Source organism: Aquarana catesbeiana, linkage group LG04, assembly GCF_042186555.1.
Source record: "Aquarana catesbeiana isolate 2022-GZ linkage group LG04, ASM4218655v1, whole genome shotgun sequence".
Classification (NCBI taxonomy): Eukaryota; Metazoa; Chordata; class Amphibia; order Anura; family Ranidae; genus Aquarana; species Aquarana catesbeiana.
This window is the reverse complement of record NC_133327.1, coordinates 640797024-640820587: the sequence shown is the minus strand read 5'-3', so window position 1 is coordinate 640820587 and position 23564 is coordinate 640797024. Positions and strand designations below refer to the sequence as shown.

At 44.9% G+C, this 23564-nt stretch overlaps 1 protein-coding gene across 1 annotated transcript; it reads left to right on the top strand.

The window, feature by feature from the left end:
• The first annotated feature begins 1708 nt into the window (after positions 1-1708).
• On the top strand, positions 1709-21876 carry NENF (neudesin neurotrophic factor). Its single transcript, XM_073628407.1, has 4 exons — positions 1709-1902; positions 9281-9341; positions 17743-17846; positions 19644-21876. The coding sequence occupies exons 1-4, from the start codon at positions 1750-1752 to the stop codon at positions 19818-19820; spliced, it is 495 nt and encodes a 164-aa protein (XP_073484508.1). The 5' UTR covers positions 1709-1749; the 3' UTR covers positions 19821-21876.
• Positions 21877-23564: the final 1688 nt, after the last annotated feature.

Sequence of the window (23564 nt, the reverse complement as noted above, 5' to 3'; positions counted from 1 at the left end):
AGGGCCGGTTCACACTAGATGCGGTGCAAATTTGCTGGAAATCCGCACCGCATCTAAATCGCAACCTGTTCATGCAAATTGATTGCGGAGTGTATGTTAAAGCTGGAGTCCACCTAAAAAAAAAAAAAATATTAAAAGCCAGCAGCTACAAATACTGCAGCTGCTGACTTTTATTACATGGCCACTTACCTGTCCCAGGGTCCAGCGATGTCGGCAGCCGACGCCGATCACTCGCTCGACTCTCAGCAGCTGCCGCCGCCATCCGAGGTGAGGGAATCAGGAAGTGAAGTGTTGTGGCTTCACTTCCCAGTTTCCTACTGCGCATGCGCGAGTCGCGCTGCGCGTCGTAACTGGTCCCCGCTATCTCCCAGGACCTGCGTGTTTCCCAGGAGACAGCACGGAGGGACGGGAAGAGGCGTAGACTCCCGTGGGAGTCTATGCCAGGAAGTGGGTGCAAATACCTGTATTAGACAGGTATCTGCACCCCCCTCCCCCCCCCTGAAAGGTGCCAAATGTGACACCGGTGGGTGTGTGGAACTCCGCTTTAAGTTAACGATACCCCATAATCAGTTTGCAAAACGCAGCACGATTTGCAAAATCGGATCACATGGGTGTGAACACCCAGGCAATCTGATTCTGGTGGGGACAAAAAAAAGGGTCCTGCACAAGTTTGGTCCAAATGCGATGCGAATTCAGTCATACAATCTCATACAATATGGCTGAATCTGCATCGCACAGATATTGCATGTGTTCTGTACAGCAATACGGTGTGAATCACATGCGATGTCAGGCATCGCAATAGTGTGAACCGGCCCTTAAAGCAGTTCTATACCTCGCTTGCATATTTTTACCTACAGGTAAGCCTATAATAAGGATTTCCTGTAGGTGAAATGAATATTTCATAAACCTGTACGGTGCTCTACTGGGGGGGGGGTGTGACACCAACCATAGTGACACCACTGCATAGAAATAGAAAAATTGCCTTGAGTCCCCCCTGAAATCAGCTCATGCAGCTGCACTGAAGAAAGGTGGGACATGATGCATTTTTATGCAGTGTGTTGTGACACAATTCACCGCATTGCAACGCCCTACGTGCTACCGCAATGTACTAATACAAAAGTGAGAAACGCACCCATACTACAGCGTACCATGTCGTCCACGCCGTACATGTTAGTGCGCACGGCTTAAAAAAGTGAGTCATGTCCATGAATAAGATGTTAACGCAATACAAATTGACGTATGTGCATAAAGACACCGCCACAGCCATGACAAATGTGAACATGTCCTTATGTTTTATGTCATGTCATTATGTGATTGAACAAGCCTGAATTCTGATTGGCTGCTTCGCTCTGCTGGTCATAGACCTTACAATCTGATTGTACAATCTGCTTTAGATCTACCACCAATTATGTAATATAAGAGCCAACTTGATACAAATAGAAGGAATATTTTATAGTGGGGTAGATCTAGTTAAGACTGTGCTACTATTTACAATAATAAAGTTTGAAAATATCCAAAATATTGACCTCATTTTCCTAATATTCCACTGAAAAGCAGGAAGAGCTAAGACAGAAGTTCTGAGCGATGTAGTTATATCAGTCTATAGATATGTACAAAGATCGCTATGTACTGTACTGTCATTCTCCTTCTGTAGATCACTGGAAGGTAATGGGTTATTGCACCTCCTGTGGGCGGAGCTTGTAGTGCAGTGCAGCGTTCTGTCCCCGCCCCTCCAGGAAGTGTGTGAAGATGTCGCCGTGCCGGGCGCTGTGCTCCGCGCTGGTACTCAGTGGTTTGCTGTGCGCTTCGGTAATGGGGGAGCCGGAGATCCGGAGATCATCTGGCCACAAACCTGTCCGCCTTTTCACCGATGATGACCTGGCTAAATTCAACGGGGAGCAGGTAACTGCTGGGACAACGCACGACCTTCTATGGATTGTCATTATTATGGGCTATGCTAAGCAGCCGAGTCTACAATCCATCCCATCCATACATGTCTATTAGAACTTTTTTTTTTTTATATTCTTTTTTTAAAAATTTTTTTAGCTTTGCCAAAATTTTGCAGCATACCACAAATCTAAACAATCAATTCAATCAGTGTGCTGTCATGCACTCCCTTTTATTACATAGTTGATGGTAATACAAAGGTACTATGCAATCAGATTGTATGGAGCAGTGATGTAGACCTTTGCCAGGCATGGGGCGCCGCTGCTTCCGCCAGGCATGGGGCGCCGCTGCTTCCGCCAGGCATAGGGGGGCCGTTGCTTCAGCCAGGTATAGGGGGGCCGTTGCATCTGCGAGGGATGGGGCGCTGCTCCTTCCCTCTTCCGGCCAGGGATGGGGCGCCGCTACTTCCGGCCAGGGGTGGGGCGCCACTGCTTTGGCTGATGCCAAGGAAGAGGAAGAGGAAGAGTCTGCCCCCCCCCCAAAGTCTGAAGGATAGTAAGCTGCCCCTTTGTTTAGAAACTTGTAGACCCCTGGTATAGTGTACGGACAGCCTTCCGTACATTTTATTCAACTTTTTAGGCTCGGTTTCCACAATTGCGACCCCAAATTTGCGCAATTTACAGTGCGACTTTGCAATGCAATTTTTGATGTCATGCGACTATAATTTAAAAAATGCAGCGCAAAACGGTAATATAACTAAAACAACCTACATAAGTCCATGTAAGAGTATTGGTTGAACCATGTGGTGGAAAAATAATAAGTCCAAAATATAGAAATGGTTAATAAATAAAGTGTTAACACATGTCCATACATAATAAGTAGGACGATAATGGATGGTTGGAGACCCACAGGACCCGGTAAATGTAGTGTAGATCCGTAAGGCTGAGCTGGCATCAACGATAATAAACATCCAAACAATAAAGAAGATGGTTACTCTTACCGAAAGAGGTGGACTCCCCTGTCAGCGACATGGAGTCAGGCAATGAGCCCCATCAGGCTAGGAAAGGAAATCCCAGGTGTAGAAACGGGCAAGATGAACTTCCGTCACCAGGAACGCCAAGGAGCACACGGTAGGTGCTAAGGATGGAAATTTCCAAGTGTGGAATGACTGGGCAGCACTGGTCATCCAAAAAGAAGGTAATCTTGTCCGGAATTCATGTAAAAGAAAAAATCACCGCTTCCGCATGGTGCAGGTAAAAACAAGGGGATTTTATTGCTAAAAAAGCCACAAACAATAAAAACAATAAAATAAAAATAGTGATCACAAAATTAAGAACAAAGGCAGCATGGAGTAGGGGTATGGCCCGGCGCGTTTCGACCCAATGGTCTTCAACTGGGGCATGCCGTTCCTGGTGACGGAAGTTCATCTTGCCCGTTTCTACACCTGGGATTTCCTTTCCTAGCCTGATGGGTCCGACAGAAAAACCGACAGAAGGATCTGATTGGATTGCCTGTGTAAAAGGGGTCTAGGAGGTACATTTTTGTAGCTTTTAAAGTGACATTAAGGCCACGTTCACACTGAGGTGTTTTACAGGCGCTATAGCGCTAAAAATATCGCCTCTAAAGCGCCTCTCCTGTCACTCCAGTGTGGAAGCTCGAGGGTTTTCACAGTGGAGCGGTGCGCTGGCAGGACGCTAAAAAATGTCCTACAAGCAGCATCTTTGAGGCACTTTAGGAGCGGTGTATATAGCGCCCCGCTAGCGGGCGAAAAGTGCCGCTAAAACAACGGTAAAAAAAATTGCACAGAGCAGGTAAGAACATGTTTGTTATTTTACTTTTAAAAAAATATGAAACTTTAGGGCACTTTAACACTGGGGCGTTGGCGGTAAAGCGCCGCTATATTTAGCGGCGCTTTACCAAAGTTTTAGCGGCGCTTTACTGCCAACGCCCCAGTGTTAAAGTGCCCTAAAATTTCATATTTTTTTAAAAGTAAAATAACAAACGTGTTCTTACCTGCTCAGTGCATTTTTTTTTGCACAGAGCAGCCCAAATCTCCCTCCTTATGGGGTCCCCCACTGCTGCTCCAGCCTCCTCCTCTTCGGCAAGTACCCGCATGGGCCGCTTTCTATGGGGGCACCCATGTGGGCTCGCTCACTCAGCACAGCACTCGATTGACAGCAGAAGCAGCGGGCTCAGGTAAGAATAAGGGGGGCTGGGGGAATTCTGCAGCATAGACTGCATTAAGGTGAAAAACCTTAAAGCGTTTGTTACCCCAACAATTCATATTCCTGATGTGTGCCTGATGTACCATGTACTTGTATGAGAAAGTATCCTGTTCTCTTTGCATTGCATTCTTTATATGAAATCCCTGGTGTTCCTGCCAGTCCCTCTGCTTTTCTATTAAAAGCTGACCACACTAAGCAGGAGAGCACACCGCGGTCTGTTCTCTAGCTATGCTGGGAACTCAATGTGCTCTCCTCCAATGATCAGAGTTGTACTGACACACCCCCACTGCACAGCTGCTTCTCCCCCCCCCAACTCTTATGCAGCTGAGAACAGATCGAATTTGATCACTTATAAAAAAGGGATTTATATATTTTTTTATCTATACAAAAATGTTTTGCCTTTCATTTCTATTTTAATTTGAATGGGTTGTTTTTACAAGGAGATCGTTTACAATCACTTTTTTAAGGCTTTAGAACCACTTTAAGGGGGGGGGGGGGAGGAATGGCATGTATTGAAGTGATGTACTAAGTTTGTATAATTTTTCCTTTTTTTTTTATTTTGCCCTGACTTATACTTAAAATGAACCACTTCAGCCCCGGAAGGATTTGCCCCCTTATATGACCAGGCCATTTTTTGCGATACGGCACTGCGTTGCTTTAACTGACAATTGCGCGGTCGTGCAACGCTGTACCCAAACAAAATTGACGTCCTTTTTTTTTTTTTTTCTTTTTTTTTTTTCTGTGGTTTTTATTTTTTGTGCTATAAACAAAAAAAGACAGACAATTTTGAAAAAAAAAAAACACTTTTTTTACTTTCTGCTATAATACATATCCAAAAAAAAAAAAATATATATATATTCATCAGTTTAGACCGATATGTATTCTACATATTTTTGGTAAAAAAAAAAAAAAAAAAATCGCAGTAGGTGTATATTGATTGGTGAACACAAAGGTTATTGCGTCTACAAACTACAGGATAGAGTTAGGGACTTTTATTTTTTATTGTTTTTTACTAGTAATGGCAGCGAACTGCAATTTCAGATTTTTATTACATTGATCAGTGCTATTAAAAATGCACAGATCAATGTTAAAGTGACACTGGCATGGAAGGATTAACACTAGGGGGTGATCAAAGGGCTAAGTGTGTTCCCTGGGTTTGTTCTAACTGTAAGGGGGATGGGCTCACTGGGACATGACGGAGATCGCTGTTCCCGATCACTGGGAACAGAAGATCTCTGACATGTCGTCATTGGGCAGAACGGGGAATCCTTCCCCCGTTCTGCCTCTGTACACCGTGAACGCGGGTCGCCGGCGGACATTGAGTCCATGGGAACCGCGGGCTCGTGCGACAGGCTCGCGCCTGCTATCCTCCTTGCACGGACCGAAGTACAGGTACGTCGGTTCACAACCTGCCTCAGTAAATGCACTTGAGCTGGTCGGCAATGGGTTAATAACCAATAGTGCAGGGTAGGGCGGGGGAGTTATGTAAGGGATGTTGTTGGGACAGGAATGTCACACTACTGCAAACCATCAGGAGGATGTCCATAGAAAAAATTTTGCTGTGACAACTGATCCGTCATGCAGTCTTTCGGGTTGGGTGGGGGCCTTCCATTAGTTGGTAAACCGGCATTCCAGCTTTTATATAGACTTCGGTTTTGTTGAAAGTTTTTGTGCGTTAGTCCAGCTGGGGGTGTTTAATAACCACCAAGAGATGATGGTGAATATCTCTTCTCGGCACCATAGAAACGAATTTCAGTTTGTAAGTAATTATGTGCAGAATCCTTCCCTGCTCTTATTATTGGATTATTTCCTCTGTCACGGCACAATGCAGAGCCCCAGGTCATGTATACAGATTGTCTGAAGGTATCGCATCCATAGTACAGCCGTGGACAAAACTTTTGAAAATGATATAAATATTAATTTTCACAAAGTCTGTTGCTTCAGTGTTTTTAGATCCTTTTTGTCAGATGTTACTATGATATACTTCAGTATAATTACAAGCATTTCATAAGTGTCAAAGGCTTTTAGTGACAATTACATTAAATTTATGCAATGAGTCAGTATTTGTAGTGTTGACCCTTTTTCAAGACCTCTGCAGTTCGCCCTGACATGCTGTCAATCAACTTCTGGGCCACATCCTGACAGCAGCCCATTCTTAGCTTGGAGTTTGTCAGAATGTGTGGGGGTTTTTTTTTCGTTCACCCGCCTCTTGAGGATTGACCACAGGTTCTCGATGGAATTAAGGTCTGGGGAGTTTCCTGGACATGGACCCAAAATTTCGATGTTTTGTCCCCCAAGCCACTTTGTTATCACTTTTGCCTTATGGCAAGGTGCTCCATCATGCTGGAAAAGGCATTGTTCATCACCAAACTGTCCTTGGATGGTTGAAAAGTTGTTCTCGGAGGATGTTTTTTTATCATTCTTTATTCTTTATTATGGCGCTGTTCTTGGGCAAAATTGTGAGTGAGCCCACTCCCTGCTTTACGCATAACACAGGACTGATGGTAGTGCTCACCTTTTCTTCTCCGGACAAGGTTTTTTCTGGATGCCCCAAACAATCGGAAAGGAGATTCATCAGAGAAAATTACTCCAGTCCTCAGCAGTCCAATCCCTGTACCTTTTCCAGAATATCAGTCTGTCCCTGATGTTTTGATATTTTTCCTGGAGAGAAGTGGCTTCTTTGCTGCCCTTCTGGACACCAGGCCATCCTCGAAGTCTTCTCCTCACTGTGTGTGCCGATGTCCTCACACCTGAATACCACTATTCCTGAGCAAGTTCTGCACTGGTGGTTCCCCGATCCCACAGCTGAATGAAATGTAGGAGACGGTCCTGGCGCTTGCTGGACTTTCTTGTGCGCCCTGAAGCCTCCTTCAAAAATGCAGTGGAAATGTTTTTTAAGGGAGTAAGTTCATTTTCATGACAAACTTTGCAATTCATCTGATCACTCTTAACATTCTGGAGTATATTCAATTGCCATCATAGATACGGAGGCAGCAGACTTTGTGAAAAATATATATTTGTGCCATTCTCAAAACTTTTGGCCACGGCTGTATGCCTTCAGGTGTGAATTCTCAGCAGAGTAACACAGCGTATGAACTGAGCTTTCTAATTCCATATTATACAGTGATACAGTATATCACTACAGTACAGTATTATGATTATATGTGTCAAGGCAATACCCCCCCCCTTTTTTTTTTCTTCTATTGACCGCCTCACGTTCTGTGGCAGGGTGGCCCTTAAGCACACAATCGCGTGATTCCTCTCTTCGGCTCTGGGGCACGCCGCCGGAGCCCTGCTCCCGCTGTGATTGGACACAGTGGGTCGCAATCAGTGGGTCCGGTGGCCATGTCGATCATTCACAGGAGAGGCAGAATGTCAGTCTGCCTATATAAACAATTCAGACCACCGTTCTGTGGGGGAGGAAGATGGAGATCTTGTGTCTCTGTTAAGCAGAAACGCAAATCTCTTTTCCTCCAGTCACGACATCCCTCACACAGTTGGAAAGCACCCCCGAGGAGCACACTTAACCCTTTGCGCTCACCCCTGATGTTAAAGCGGAGGTCCACACAAAAATGGAACTTCCGCTTTTCGGACCCCCCCCCGCTTTTCGGACCACTTCCCGTCCACCCCGCTGTCTTCTGGGAGACACACAGGTCCTAGAGACAGCAGGGACCATTCGGATTGTTCAGCGCGACTCGCGCATGTGCAGTAGGGAAACAGGAAGTGAAGCTGCAAGGCTTCACTTCCTGATTCCCTTACCGAAGATGGCAGCGGCAGCACCCGAGGACTGAGGGATGGTTCGGCCTCGCGTGCCGACATCGCGTGCGCCCTGGACAGGTAAGTGTCCTTATTTTATTATTATTATTTTAAGTCAGCAGCTGCAGTATTTGTAGCTGCTGACTTAAAAAAAAAAATTCAGTGGACCTCCGCTTTAACCTCTTCCCTGCCAATGTCATTTATACTGTGACAGTGCATTTTTTTTTTTTTTTAAAGCACTGATCACTATATTGGTGTCACCCGGCCCCCCAAAAAGTGTCACTTAGTGTCAGATTTGTCCACCACATTGTCGCAATCCCGCTAAAAATTGCTGATCGCCGCCATTACTAGTAAAAACGAAGTGCCTAAATTGATGAAGAAATTCGATTTTTTTTTTTTTTTTTTTACATTTTTAATTTTTTTTTTATTGGGAATGTTTTATAGCAGAACGTAAGAAAATATTGTGTTTTTTTTTATTGTCTAAATTTTTTGTTTATAGCGCAAAAAATAAAAACTGCAGAGGTAATCAAATACCACTAAAAGAAAGCTCTTTTTGTGGGGAAAAAAGGACATCAATTTTATTTGGGTACAGTGTCCCATGAACGCGCAATTGTCAATTAAAGCAACGCAGTGCAGTATCGCAAAAAACGGCCTAGTCAGAAAGGGGGTAAAACCTTCCAGAGCTGAAGTGGTTAATCACAGGCTGTTGATAACGGCCTCTATGAGTTTTGTTCAGCCGTCTCTTGGCTTCAAAGTGAAGCAGCAGCTCCATAGCTGCTGATCGTTTCAGAGAGCCTCCCCCCTCCCAAAAGCTCTGACAAGACCTCCATAATGTATGTGATTTCAGCAGTCCCAGCACACTCCAAGCTTTCCCTAAAGTGACCCTTCATAGCACTCTCTATCACTCCTCCCTTAGCAGCTGCATACATTTTACTTAGGGAGGGGGTAAAGGAGCTGGGCCAGCATTGACAGAAATTAGAGACTCCCAGAAGATGAGGGCTGTGATAAGGAAATGAACTCTTCCTGGCAAAGTCAATCTTTCCAAAAAGTTCAAAGGCACATTGCAAGGTAATAAAAAAAAATCTTCATTTTTTTTTTTTAAGTTGAGGACGGGGTCTCTTTAAGGACACTGTTGTCTGCTCATTACATTAACATGCACAGTGGTGCAGTATGAGCATGCATGTCTATGGAATGTCAATGCTTTTCTGACTTCTTTCTAATGTCTAAAACAAGCTTTATCCTGATGGACAGGAATGAAGTTTTTAGCCAAAGTACATGTATATTTATTCATATTGCTGTCTAATCTTTTTCTTAAAGGTGTTATTCATCATTTTCTATTGTACAATGGAGAACATACTTGAGACCTAATTTTTCAATGACAATCTAATAAAATATTATAATTCTCTCTGCAGGAGGATAAGCCGATTTATATGGCAGTGAAGGGCACAGTGTTTGATGTTTCAGCTGGAAAAGGTGACTTTTTATAGATCTTTCTCAGTTATACATTTCATAATATGATCTCTCTAACAAAACTCCTTACAGGCAACATTAACCGCTTCCGGACCAGCCGCTGGAGTTATACTGCGGCAGGTCGGCTCCCCTGCGCGAAACCATGTAGCTATATGTTGGCTCGTGGGGTCCGGATAGCAGGCGCGTGCGTGCCGCCAGAGGTGGAGAGGGTGTTGATGCTCACGGTCGCGATGACCGCCGGCCACGAGCGATCGTGAGCAGGAGACACAGAACAGGGACGAGTATGTAAACACACACTTCCCTGTTCTGTTCTGACAGGAGTGACAGATTGTGTGTTCCTATTAGCTAGGAACCACGATCTGTCACTTCCTGTAGTTAGTCCCTCCCCCTTCAGTTAGAATCACCTCCCAGGGAACACAGTTAATCCCTTGTCCTGCAAAGTCGCAGGACAAATCGTACCCCATGATTTCCAATGAGCACTGTTCATATCTGTGCGACTTCAAAGTAGTCCCTGAACTACTTTGGACCGATTTTGCTGCGACTTGAGGTCCACAGACCTCAGGAATACACAGGCATTGCTTCAAGTCTCATCAAAATCACGGGACTTTCAGGTCGCAATAGTGGAAATCTAGGCTTAATCGCAGCTTATCAATCATTAGATTTGGTGGCTGAATCAGTTTAATTTTCTTTGGCTTTTCTCCCCTTTGTTTTCACCTGATTACATCTCTCCTCCTGTATTAGTGAGGACACTACTCTGGATGAAGGAGAGCAGGAGGCATAGCAGGTGTGTGTGTGTGGGGGTAGTGTTTAAATGTATTAGCAGATTTAGATACACTAACAAATTGAAGCCAAACTCCAGCTAACACTTTATAATCAGTTACAGCAAACAGTTTTTTTTTTACTTTTTGGAATAAAAGAATTGACATGAATATAAAAACGCTGATCATTGTAATTGCACTGTAGGGCCAAAGCTGTTTTGTCCTACTTCTCCTGTTGGTCACAGGAGTTCATGTAGTTCTGCACTCCTGTGATCTGTTTTCAGCTGTCAGTAGGCTAAAGTCCGCTGTCGGCTGACGTCACTCGTCCAGGCTCTGTAGGGACCCGCCAAGAGCCTGAGCCAGCCGCTTTCACCCCCTCCACAGCCCAACGCTCCAGAGAGCGCTGCAGGGGCAGAGCACTGCTTACTGAAGACCAAGAACTGAGCAATCAGCTGTGTTTGATCGGTCAGTTCTCGGTCTTGGGGGCAGCGTGGGACAGGTGCTGCATCCACCTAGGTGAGTACGGTATGTATGTTTTTTTTCAATTCCCATACTTCTCTTTTATGTGGTTTATCTCATCCATTTAAACTGATACATTCTGCTGGAGAGTTTTGTGCTGTGAAAAACAGACTTGCTGGCTAGATTATCAGATGAGCATAAAAGACATGGAAACTAATACAGTCATCACATCTAAGAATTGATAAGCTGCAGTTAAAAATAAACATTTTCTTTTGGATTTAATACTGCTTTAAAGTGGTTGTAAACCCTTACAGACCACTTTGACCTACAGGTAAGTCTAGATTAAGGCTTACCTGTAGGTGCAAGAAATATCTTCTAAACCTACACGGTTTAGGAGATATTCGCAAACAGACAGGCACCGCTGTCTACGGCGCAGGCGCACTAAGCATGCCGCTGCTAACGGCAATATGCCGTTAGTGGCGGCTCCCATGCGCATGCGCGGGAGTGACGTCATTGCGGCTCCGGCCAATCACAGCGCCGGATCCACTATACCCAGGAAAGAAGATGGACGCTCCGTAGCAGAGGGGACAGCGGTGACATCGCAGGCTCCTGTCAGGTAAGTGATGCAGAGTAGCCCATTATGCTTTACCTTTGCAGGGAAACATCAGGGTTTACTTCCTCTTTAATTAGCTGCAAGATTTTCAAAAGGGTCTTCCCTTCATCCAATTTTAACATTTATATATAAAAAGCCATCATTTTAATTACCTTCTGAATTGTTTTAAAAATGTTCTATTTTTGCTGGAGGTGATCCGAATGGAAATTTTGGTCCCAAAACCGAAAATGCAGGATGCACTTGGCCGAAAATAGAGTTTAAAAAAAAAAAAAAAAATCTATATATTTTTATATAGAATTGTATCATATTTGACTTTTTTTAATTTAATATCATGAATCACCACTAGCACGGTAAGTTGCAGCAAAATCACATGCGTTTTTGGTGCCATTATCTGCACGTTTTTCTCTTATGGCATAATGCCGACAACGCCATTTTCTCCAAGCGTCTTCCAGGACAGCCCATGAGACCTTGGGCTCCTCCTACCAGGACAGGAAACACATCACCCCCACCAGATAAAAGGGCGGTCCTCCAGGCCCATGTCAGTTATTTTGTGTTTCCTCCGGACGGGGGGTAACATGTTCATGGAACCTGCTCCCATAGGCCTTATAAGCAGGGGCTTTGTATGGCCTTTTTCTGGGGCATATCACTTACCTCTTCCTCGGCCAGAAGCAGCACACCGCTGGGGAGGTTGGCTGTGTTGCTGTTCTCTGTCCTCAGTGCCTGGAGAGGGCCAGGACCGGTGTGAGGTCGTGCCCCTAGCGCAGTGCATTGCACTCTAGCTCAGCTGAGCTTCGGTTGTCCTTCCCTGCCGACAGCCTGGCTGATCTGAGCAAGCAATGGAGGAAGCCGCAGCGTTCGAGGGGGCGGAGCTATTGCGCTCCAAGCTGGCCCACAGGAAGTGCCTGGAGAGGGTTACTTCCGGGGCATATGACATCATCATCGGGCGCCGGAGACGAGGTTCCAGTCTTCATAAACGGCGCGAACAGAGAACGCTGGCTGCTGGTGTTTCTTGGTGTTAAGCAGCCAGGCTGTGGATGACCAAGAGGGGCAGAATGGATCCTCCTGCAGTACCTGCACAGGCAGCGGATGCAGTTCCCAACACCAGCACCTCACAGGTAAGCCTGGGGTGTTCTGTCACCACCTTACTATCCCTGTGAGTGTTCCCTCCCCCTCCCCCCTCTGTAGTAGTGGGTGTAAGGGGACACATTTCCTCCCTCCTGCACGTGGTGTTACGGAGTGATTGTGTGGCTTTAATTACATTGTGGGGCATTTATTTTGTCTTAGAGACCAAGACTCAGGACAAGGCCCAAGCGCAGCCACTTAAAAGGAAATGTGCGGTTTGCGCAAACAAATTGAGCTCCTCATGGAGCAAAGCAGTTTGTCGCACCTGTATAGAAGGCCTAGTAAAGGATGACCCGGTTGCCTCTTGCCAGAAGATGCTTACTTCTGTTAGGGATGAGCTTGCGTCCACCTTCAGTTCCTTTAGAACGCTTATTGACAAGCTCCAGACTCCAGCAGAGAGTCCGTCTTCACTGAAGGCGTCAGTAAGCACTCCGCAGCAGGCAGAGAGTGAAGACTCTGAGGCTGAGGTCAGATCTACCCGTTCTTCTCTGGAAGAATCAGGGTCAGATACAGAGCCCAGAGATAGAGAATCCACTCGAGGCTCAAGATTTAAGTTATCTGTGGAGGATGTAGATGACTTATTAAAGGCTATCTATACTACCCTTGAATTAAAAGAGGAAGAGGTTTAGTTATCCAAACATGATCTTATGTATAAAGGATTACATAAGAGAAAATCAAGAGTGTTTCCAGTTCATAGTTCTTTGGTTGATACTATTAAACTGGAATGGGATAATCCTGAGAGAAAACCATTCTTCTCCAGTAACCTAAAAAGGAGGTTTCCTTTTGATGAGGACACTGCGCAGCCATGGAATAAGAATCCCAAGTTAGAAGCACCTCTTTCAAAGGTTTCAAAAAACTCGGACCTGGCGTTTGATGATATGGGTACGCTTAAGGATCCGATGGACAAGAGGGGGGATATCCTTCTCCACAGAGCCTGGGACTCAGCAGTTGGAAACCTGAAACCAGCTTTGGCTTCCACTTGTGTGGCCAGAAATCTGGAGGTTTGGTTGACTCAGATTCAGTCACATCTGTCAGCAGGTACCTCCAGAGAGCAAATTTTAAAGTCTTTTCCTCTCCTATTTCAGGCAGTGGGTTTTTTGGCAGATTCTTCCGCTGAGTCGGTAAGAATGTCAGCCAGGACTTCGGCTCTAGTGAACTCGGCCAGGAGAAGCCTTTGGCTTAAGACCTGGTCAGGGGACTCGGCCTCCAAGTTGCGCCTTTGTGGCCTTCCTTTAACTGGCGATCATTTATTTGGCCCAGGTCTACAGGAGGCACTGGAACGCACGGCTGATAAGAAAAAGGCGTTTCCAGAGAAAAAGAGTTCAGACAGCCAGAAAATTTTTTCGTGGCCAAAACAGGCAACAGAGTCCTAGAGAAAAGGACAGCAGGCCGAAAAAGCATTGGACTGGGCACAAAGGCAGAGGCAAAGGGGGAGTGCTATTTAACCCTCCTCAACAGCCCGCCAAGCCGCAGTGACTTGTGTTCCCCGGTGGGAGGGAGATTGAGGGCCTTCATCCCACAGTGGGCAGCAGTCACTCTGAGCCCCTTCGTCCTGGACCTAGTGACCAACGGGTACAGGCTGGAGTTTGTTCACCAACCACCAGAACGTTTGTTGGTCACATTTCCTCCACAAGATCGGGAGAAAGCAAGGGCTCTGGGTCTCCAGATCGGAGACTTATTAGATCAAAAAGTCCTGATTCCTGTTCCTCGATCGGAGCGGGGCAAGGGATTCTATTCCCATGTATTTGTGGTCAGAAAGCCAGCAGGAAAGTTTCGACTTATCCTGAATCTCCGGACCTTAAACAAGTCCATCAGATACAAGCATTTCCGTATGGAGACGGTTTTTACAATCAAAAACCTAGTATACCCAAACTGCTTTATGGCCACGTTGGACTTAAGGGATGCTTATCTTCACATCCCTATCCATCCAGCCTTCCAAAAGTTTTTGAGATTGGCAGTGAAGACGGGTATGGGGACCCGACATTTTCAATTTCAGGCCCTCCCCTTCGGTCTTTCCTCAGCCCCACGCATCTTTACGAAGGTGTTGGGGGAAGTGCTGGCTCCTCTAAGATTAAAGGCAATAACGGTTATCCCTTACTTAGACGACCTCCTGATAGTGGCAAAATCATACCAAAGGCTGTTGGAAGATCTCCAGGCTGTACAGGACTTCTTACAGTCCCTAGGCTGGCTAATAAACAAAGAAAAATCGTCCTTGATTCCGGCCCAGAAAGTAACTTATCTGGGTTACGATTTTTGCTCCGTGAACCAAAAAGTTTTTCTTCCTCAGGAGAAGATTACCAAAGTGTTCCAGACTATGTCTACATTGCAGACCAACCAGTCGGTCTCTCTGAGACAGGTGTCGAGGGCAGTGGGTCTTATGACCTCATGTTTTCCCGCAGTACCATGGGCGAGACTCCGTCAGCGTCCGTTACAAAGGTTTCTTTTAAGAAACTGGGACGGGGACGTAAGGTCCCTGGAGTCAAGGATCTGGCTTCCTGACAGGATAAAAAGAAGCCTGTGGTGGTGGAGAGCTGGTCAGCACCTAGCAGGAGGTCTCCCATGGTCCTTTCCCATTTCCCGAAGGATTACCACGGATGCGAGTTCCTGGGGATGGGGGGCCCACCTCAGCAATGCAGTAGCACAAGGAGAGTGGTCCCCAGAGGAGGCAAGGGCCTCATCCAATCAAAGAGAGCTGCTTGCAGTCCAGAGAGCCCTCCAGTCTTTTCAGATGGAGATCAGGGGTCACAACCTCCAAATCCTGTCAGACAATATAGCGACAGTCGCGTATATCAACAAGCAGGGAGGCACGAGAAGCCGGAGGCTTCAGTCCATTGCCCAGGAGATCCTTTCATGGGCAGAGGGGAATCTAGCCTCCATTTCTGCTGTACACCTGAAGGGGAAAAACAATTGCCTGGCAGATTATCTCAGCCGTCACAGGATAGACCGAGACAACTGGTCCCTTCATCCCGAAGTCTTTGCAGACCTCACCAAGAGATGGGGTTATCCGGTAGCGGATTTGTTCGCAAACCGAAACAACCGCAAGACGGAGATATTCTTTTCCATGAACCCGGCAGACCAAGCCTTGGGGATCGATGCTCTGGCGAACCCGTGGCCTCCAGGCCTATGTTATGCCTTTCCGCCAATCAGGCTGATTCCAGAAGTCCTCCGGAAGTTTCGGCTGGAAGAGACAGATCTGATTCTAATTGCCCCGTTTTGGCCCAAAAGGCCATGGTTTTCCCTGCTACAGTCTCTGGTTTCAGAGCCTCCGTGGAGTCTTCCGAAAAGGGAAGACCTATTATTGCAGGGTCCAGTATCACACCCTCAGGTGGTTTCCTTAAACTTGACGGCCTGGTATCTGAAGAAAAGATACTGAGCGCCCAAGGGTTCTCTGACAAAGTAGTCAGGACTCTAGTTAATTGCAGGAAGCCAGTTACTAGAGCCATATATTCCAAAGTTTGGAAAAGGTTTAACTCATGGTTATCTGAAAATGATAGATTAACTCATGATATTCCGTCTATTTTGGAATTTTTCCAAGAGGGTGTCGACAAAGGTCTTTCTGTTAGTACCCTAAAGGTACAGGCGGCAGCTATTAGTGTGTTCCTCCAGTTTTCTCTCCTGGAAAATCCCACTATAGCCAGATTTTTCAAATCTATCTCTAGGGCCAGACCAGTAGTAGTGAGAAGTTGTCCAACGTGGGATCTGTCCCTAGTACTTCAAACTCTGGTAGAATTTCCGTTTGAACCTCTGGAAAGTATGTCAGTTAAATTACTTACATTAAAAACTGTGTTCCTTATAGCTGTTACCTCAGCTCGTAGGGTAAGTGAGTTGCAGGCCCTATCAGTTAGGGAGCCCTTCCTCACGATTTTTGAAGATCGAGTTGTGTTACGAACCGATCCAGGTTTTTTGCCCAAGGTGGCAAGTACATTCCACCGATCTCAAAACATTGTATTGCCAACCTTTTGTAGTTCGCCACAGGGCGACTTAGAAAGAAAATTTAGTTTTCTAGATGTAAGAAGGATTCTCTTGGTCTATCTTGAGGTCACGAAGACCTTTAGGAAAACTGATGCCTTGTTTGTCCTCTTTTCACAGACTGGAAAAGGGAGGGGCAGCACTAGGCGCCATCTATTGCATTGTACATGCTGTCCATCTAACACTATTGCTGGTCATAGACAGATCGAAATTGCAGTTGCTGCAGATTTGTCTGCTACAAATCTCCCGTTCCACCACATCCCAAAGGTGCTCTATTGGATTGAGATCTGGTGACTGTGGAGGCCATTGGAGTACAGGGACCTCATTGTCATGTTCAAGAAACCAGTGGTGAGATGATTTGATCTTTGTGACATGGTGCATTATCCTGCTGGAAGAAGACATCAGAAGATGGGTACACTGGAGTCATAATGGGATGGACATGGTCAGCAACAATACTCAGGTAGGCCGTGGAGTTTAAATGATGCTCAATTGGTACTAAAGTGTGCCAAGAAAATATCCTCCACACCATTACACCACCAGCCTGAACCATTGATACAAGGCAGGATGGATCCATGCTTTCATGTTTACACCAAATTCTGACCCAACCATCTGAATGTCGCAGCTGAAATCGAGACTCATTAGAACAGGCAACGTTTTTCCAATCTTCTGTTGTCCAATTTTGGTGATCCTGTGCAAATTGTAGCCTCAGTTTCCTGTTCTTAGCTGACAGGAGTGGCACCCGGTGTGGTTTTCTGCTACTGTAGCCCATCTGCTATAAGGTTTGATGTGTTGTGCATTCAGAAATGGTATTCTGCATACCCTGGTTGAGTGGTTATTTGAGTTACTGTTGCCTTTCTATCATCTCATACCAGTCTGCCCATTCTTCTCTGACATCAACAAGGCATTTTCTTCCACACAACTGCCGCTCACTGGATATTTTTTCATTTTTGGACCATCCCAGAAAAACTCAGCAGTTTTTGAAATACTCAGACCAGCCAGTCTGGCACAACCATGGCACATTCAAAGTCACTGAAATCCCCTTTCTTCCTCATTCTGATGCTCAGGTTGAACTTCAACAAGTCATCTTCACCACGTCCTAAATGAATTGAGTTGCTGCCATGTGATTGGCTGATTAGCGATTTGTGTTGCCAAGCAATAGAAAAGGTGTACTGTAGAAACAAACCCACCCAAGTTCAATTGAAAAGGTGTACCTAATAAAGTGGCCGGTGAGTGCATATATCCTTGTTCAGAAATTACACCTATTTCACAAAGGTGTTACATAACCGTGTCCCTTTTTGTGATTGTGGAAGAACTGTTGTATTTAAAAAAGAAAAACTTCTTTCTGCATCTACTAAGATTTAACCTCCATTTATAACAGTCTATCTTGTAACACTAAAGTATGCAATGAGTATGTATGAGTGCAACGCGGTGCAGATCCCAGCCATGTTGGTGTTTTTATTTGTGGCCTTTTTATGTTCCACAGAGTTCTATGGGAAGGGAGCTCCATACAACGCACTGGCAGGAAAAGACTCCAGTCGGGGTGTTGCCAAAATGTCTCTGGATCCAGAAGACCTCACCTATGATACGGTACGTGATGTCATGCTACAGTGATCTCTTGATCTGTGTTTTTGTATTGGAACATAATGCCTGCCTGGACCTCAGATCTTCCCTAGAACCAGAGTTGAAGGGTATAGAGTTTCAAATGCAACATGCTTCATACATCAGTATGAGACGCCTCTGAGATCAGACTGCAGATTGCAGGCACATCTAATCTGTAGTTGACCTTTTCTAACTGCATATGACCTGCTTCAACTTTCCAAAATCTGAAGATCCTGAAACAAGCTCGCGGCTGCAGTAGTATTCCCCTTTGGGTGCTACTTTGAAATGTATGTAGTAGGTGAGGGGAGGAGGAGTTGGGCCAGCATGGAAAGTAATTGGACACCCCCAGAAGGAAGAAGGCTATGGCATGTGTTGGGGCATTGACATTTCCCGAAACCATGCAAGTGCAATGCAAAAAAAAAAAAATTGAAAGGAAAACACTACACTTAGTCATTGTAAACCCTTACATACACCCAGTGATTGTAAACCCTAATGCCGCGTACACACGAGCGGACTTTTCGACCGGACTGGTCCGGCGGACAATTCGATCTTGTGTGAGCTTCATCAGACCTGCAGCGGACTTTTTCGGTCGAAAATCTGACGGTCTTTAGATTTGGAACATGTTTCAAATCTTTACGTCGGAACTCGGCCGGACCCAGTTCCTATTGAAAAGTTCGTTTGTCTGTATGCTAGTCCGACCGATGAAAACTGACGCTAGGGCAGCTATTGGTTACTGCCTATCAACTTCCTTATTTTAGTCCGGTCGTACGTCATCATGTACGAATCCGTCGGACTTTGGTGTGATCGTAAATCCGTTTGTTCGGAAAGTCCGGATAGACTGTCGGACCAGTCCGGTCAAAAAGTCCACACGTGTGTATGCGGCATTACATGCACCCAGTGATGGTAAACCCTTACATGCACCCAGCGAGTGTAAACCCTTACATGCATACCGGAGAGACCAGCTAGTTAAAGGCATAATCCTAATGCATTTCCAACCTTGCCCACGCACAGTTAGTTCCCGCTGGGGGTGCGTGTGGCACAGGTTTAACACCCGGTCCCTAAGAATAGTTCCAGGCCTTATGCCTTAGTTTCAGTCCGAAACTTTGTGCCACGTATATACGTGTCCTAGAGTGTTATAAATATAACATTTTGGTTCATGCTCCTGCTTTTGTTTGTAACGATGTATTACAAGTGTATATGCAGTGTAATTCAATGTCGAATTATTTGTAACCTGCTATTTCTTCAATAAAAATATTGAAACAGAAAGCCTTACATGCACCCAGCGAGTGTAAAGCCTTACATGCACCCAGCGAGTGTAAAGCCTTACATGCACCCAGCGAGTGTAAAGCCTTACATGCACCCAGCGAGTGTAAAGCCTTACATGCACCCAGCGAGTGTAAAGCCTTACATGCACCCAGCGAGTGTAAACCCTTACATGCACCCAGTGAAGTAATTGGGCTCAGGTGATACACCGAGATGAAACCTATCCTCTTGCATACGTTTTGTTCGTCTATCTGCATTCTTCTCTACATCTGTTCAAAGTTCTGAAAGTTAAAAAAAAAAAAAGAGAGCGGAGAGCTGAAGTTACAGTCTGCAGAGCTCAGTGAGGAGAGCTCTGAGAGCTGATTGGAGGGAAGACACCCCCTTCACATCGGTACAGAGCTGAGGCTGTCTAAGGTCTACGACCACTTTAAAATACTTGATTTTTCTGTACTTTTATCTGCAGTTTAAGTTGGTGACAGGGTCTCTTTGATAACCTTCTCTTCCATTTTTTTTCCCCCCTAGACCAGTCTCACCGAGGAGCAGCTTAAGTCCTTGGATGACATTTTTGAGAGCGTGTACAAGAAAAAGTACCCCATTGTTGGCTACACCGCCAGACGGATCCTGAACGATGATGGGAGCCCCAATTCAAACTTCAAGCCTGAGGATCAGCCACATTTTGCTATCAAAGATGAATTTTGATGTAACATTTTCATTGGGCAATCGGATAACCTTAGAAAGAACACTTGTTTTATGGGGAACTTTTGTTTCTTTTGTGAAGGTTTTTACAGCAAACAATCTTTTCTAACCTTAAACTGAGATGTGTTTCATACTTCCAGATGCCTTTTTCTCTGCTAATACAATAGAAAGAGTTTATCGTGTTTACTAAAAATGACCTAAACCATAGGAACTGTTAAGTTGCTCCTCATTATGTATTTTTTTCAATAACCGTAGTCATACAATCCTTTTTTTCTACAGATCAGCTCCAATCCTCTTCTTCTGGGGTGTCCCGCCGGCACTCCTGGCCCCTCCTCTTCATCAGGTGCCCCCACGGAAAGCCACTTTCCGTGGGGGCACCCGTGCGGGCTCGCTCCCCGCATCCATTGACACAGACAGCAGGACTCGGATTTGATTGACGGCAGTGGGAGCCAATGATTCCTGCTGCTATCAATTTGTCCAATGAGGAGAGAGACAGTGGATGGAGCCGCGCAAAGGTGAAAAACCTTAAGGGTTTACAACCACTTTAAAAAATTGGGAGCTCAAAAATAAGGGGAGGCTGCAGAGTTTTTTTCAGTAGCATTCCAGAATCCTTTTAGCGGTGCATGCACCCTGCCATCCTTTATACAACTCCTGTATAGAGAGTTTTGTTTCTGCAGACAATGTCACCGGGAAATAGAAGGAAACCGAGAGGCCCCTTTATGATCCCAATTCTGATTTGGCAAAGGTGAATGTGCCTATTTATTGTAAATGTGCCTTAAACCCTCTTATGAAAGCACTAGAATGACCTCCATGTAAGAATGAGATCAGTTATAAAGTGCGTCAACCCTTTTTAATGTAATGAATTGCAGACCATGGTAATTATCATTTTCAATGCGAACATTTACTTTTCATAAAATGCTGGGATAACCTGCTAAGTGGATCTATGATTCAAAATAGAAAGAAAAGGAATTCCAACTAACAAAAAGTATCTTTCACAGAAGGGGGGGGGGGGGAAAGCAGAGATCAGCATAGCTATATAAAGTATATTGGACAAAATAAAACAAAAAAAACAAAAAAAAATAAAGTTATACTAGTGAACGCTACAATATGTTTTTACTGAGAGACTACTAAAAGGTTGAATTGCACTAAATGTCATCTCCACCCAAAACTAATTTAGTAAGGGAGTAGCAATTGGTGTCCCCTATTCCAATAATACATTGCAGCATTAAAGTGGTATAATAAACCCTTGGAGGTGAAAGACAGTTGGATATAAATGTACTTTGCTCCCAACTTCTGTGACAAGGTCGGGGGGGGGGTGTCATTATCCATCCAGCAAGATCTCAGGAAATTCTGAGTATCCCAAATCTCATGAGAAGATGCTCTTCCACTATGGTAATTTGTTTTAAACTTTTTGATAGAGTGGGGAAAAGTTAAAATTCTCCAATACAGGAGATTTCCCTTAATTTTCTACACCTGTGACATTAAGACACGGAATGAGAGGGCAGTTGTCACTTGGACAGGAAAGCACAGACCCTTCCTCACTGTCTTTGTATTTTTTTTCTGGCTGTCACCACTGGAGAGTGAAAGGAAAATCTCCAACAACAAAATCAAAATCAATAAATAACAGTAAAATTCTAGCAGAAGTTCTAAGCATTCCCAACTCAAGTGAAAACCAAATTAAGGTTTGGCTAGAATTGCGCTCCAGGAAACACGATTTCCCCACAATGCTAAAATGAAAGTCTTTCTTACAAGCTGCATTTCCCAAATCTTTATTCCGCTATGGGGGATCCATCATGGGATATAACAACATTTATTTGATTTTGTACTGAAAACGGCATTTGTCTGGAGGTGGAGATTCCAGGGATATATTGACACTGGAGTCTCCTAGAGATGTTAGAAATCATTACATGGTACAACCTACCAGCAAACAAATAACATTTCATTGTGGAAACGGTACTGTTATTTGTGTTGCCAGAGAACATATACCTCAATTGTTGTTAGACCTTTTAAATATTGTATTTTGTATGGTGTTGGTAAAAAATAAATACTGTTTACAATACTGTTGTCTTCATGTGATTTTTACCAGTCACACCAGTTGTTGTTACACAGGTGATGAAATCTGACTTAGTTAGAAACCTTGGTGGGATTCTTGTAATCAAGTTAGAAAAAGGGTAAACTCCCCATCTTATTTTACATTAAGATCTTTCATCTTAACCGATTGCCGACCAGCCGCCGCAGTTGTACTGCGGCAACATGGCTTGGATGCGCGAATCGCCGTTATGATACGTCGGTAACATAGACGGGCACTAGGGGGCACGTGCGGGCAGCCCGCTCGCTCCCCAAGCCGATACGAGTGCCCGGCTGTCTTGATCACCGCCAGGCACCCGCAATCGCTCAGAGCACATGGAGAATCGGGAGCTGTGTATGTAAACACACAGTTTCCGGTTCTCTGAGCAGAGAACTGACAGATCATCTGTTCATACAGAGTATGAACAGCGATCTGTTAGTTTCCCTGCACAGTCCCCTCCCCCTTCAGTTAGAACACAAACTAGGACACACATTAACCCCTTCACTGCCCCCTAGTTTTAACCCCTTCATTGCCAGTGACATTTTTACAGTAATCAGTGCATTTTTAATCGCTGTATAAATGCCAATGGTCCCAGAAATGTGCCAAAATTGTCCGATGTGTCCGCCATAAAGTCGCAGTCACGATAAAAATCGCTGATCACCGCCGTTACTAGTACAAAAAAAAAATATTAATAAAAATGCCATAAAACTATCCCCTGTTTTGTAGACGCTATAACTTTTGCGCAAACCAATCAAGATACGCTTATTGCGATTTTTTTTTTTTTTTTTTCTCCAAAAAATATGTAGAAGAATGCATATCGGCCTAAACTGAGGAAAAAAATGTTTTTTATATATTTTTGGGGGATATTTATTATAGCAACAAGTAAACAAAAAAGCGTTTTTTTTAAAATTTATTTATTTATTTTTTTTCAAAATTGTCGCTTTTTTTGTTTATAGCGCAAAAAATATAAATCGCAGAGGTGATCAAATACCACCAAAAGAAAGCTCTATTTGTGGGGAAAAAAAGACATCAATTTTGTTTGGGAGCCACGTCGCACGACCGCGCACTTGTCAGTTGAAGCGGCGCAGTGCCGAATCGCAAAAAGTGCTCTGGTCTTTGGCCAGCCAAATGGTCCGGGGCTGAAGCGGTTAAAGTTACTCTTGTTTTGCTCAAAAATAACAGCTGAACTATAGCCCAAAAAATACCTCGGTAATAATGTAAATTAACCGGTTGCCGACCAGCCGGTGTCATTATACTGCGGCAAGGTGGCACAATCCTGCAAACTCCCGCGCACTCCTATTGGCCAGCGGTGGAGCCAATCAGCGGGTCCGGCAGACTCTATGTCTGCCAATCACCCGCGATTGTTCCCCCGCAGTGACAGAACAGGGTTCTGCCTGTGTAAACAAGGCAGATCTCTGTTCTGACAGGGGAGATCACACAGATCCTGTCTTTCTGCTAAGCAGGAAGACGGATCTGTGTGTTTCCCCAGTCACACAGTTCCCCATACAGTTAGAAAACACAAACAGGGAACACATTAAAACCAATTGATTGGCCCTGATGTTAACCCCTTCCCTGCCAGTGTCATTAGTACAATAATCACTGCATATTTTTAGCAGTGATTACTGTAATAAAGTCACTGGTTCCCCAAAAAAGTGTCAAATGTCAGTTAGGTGTTCAAA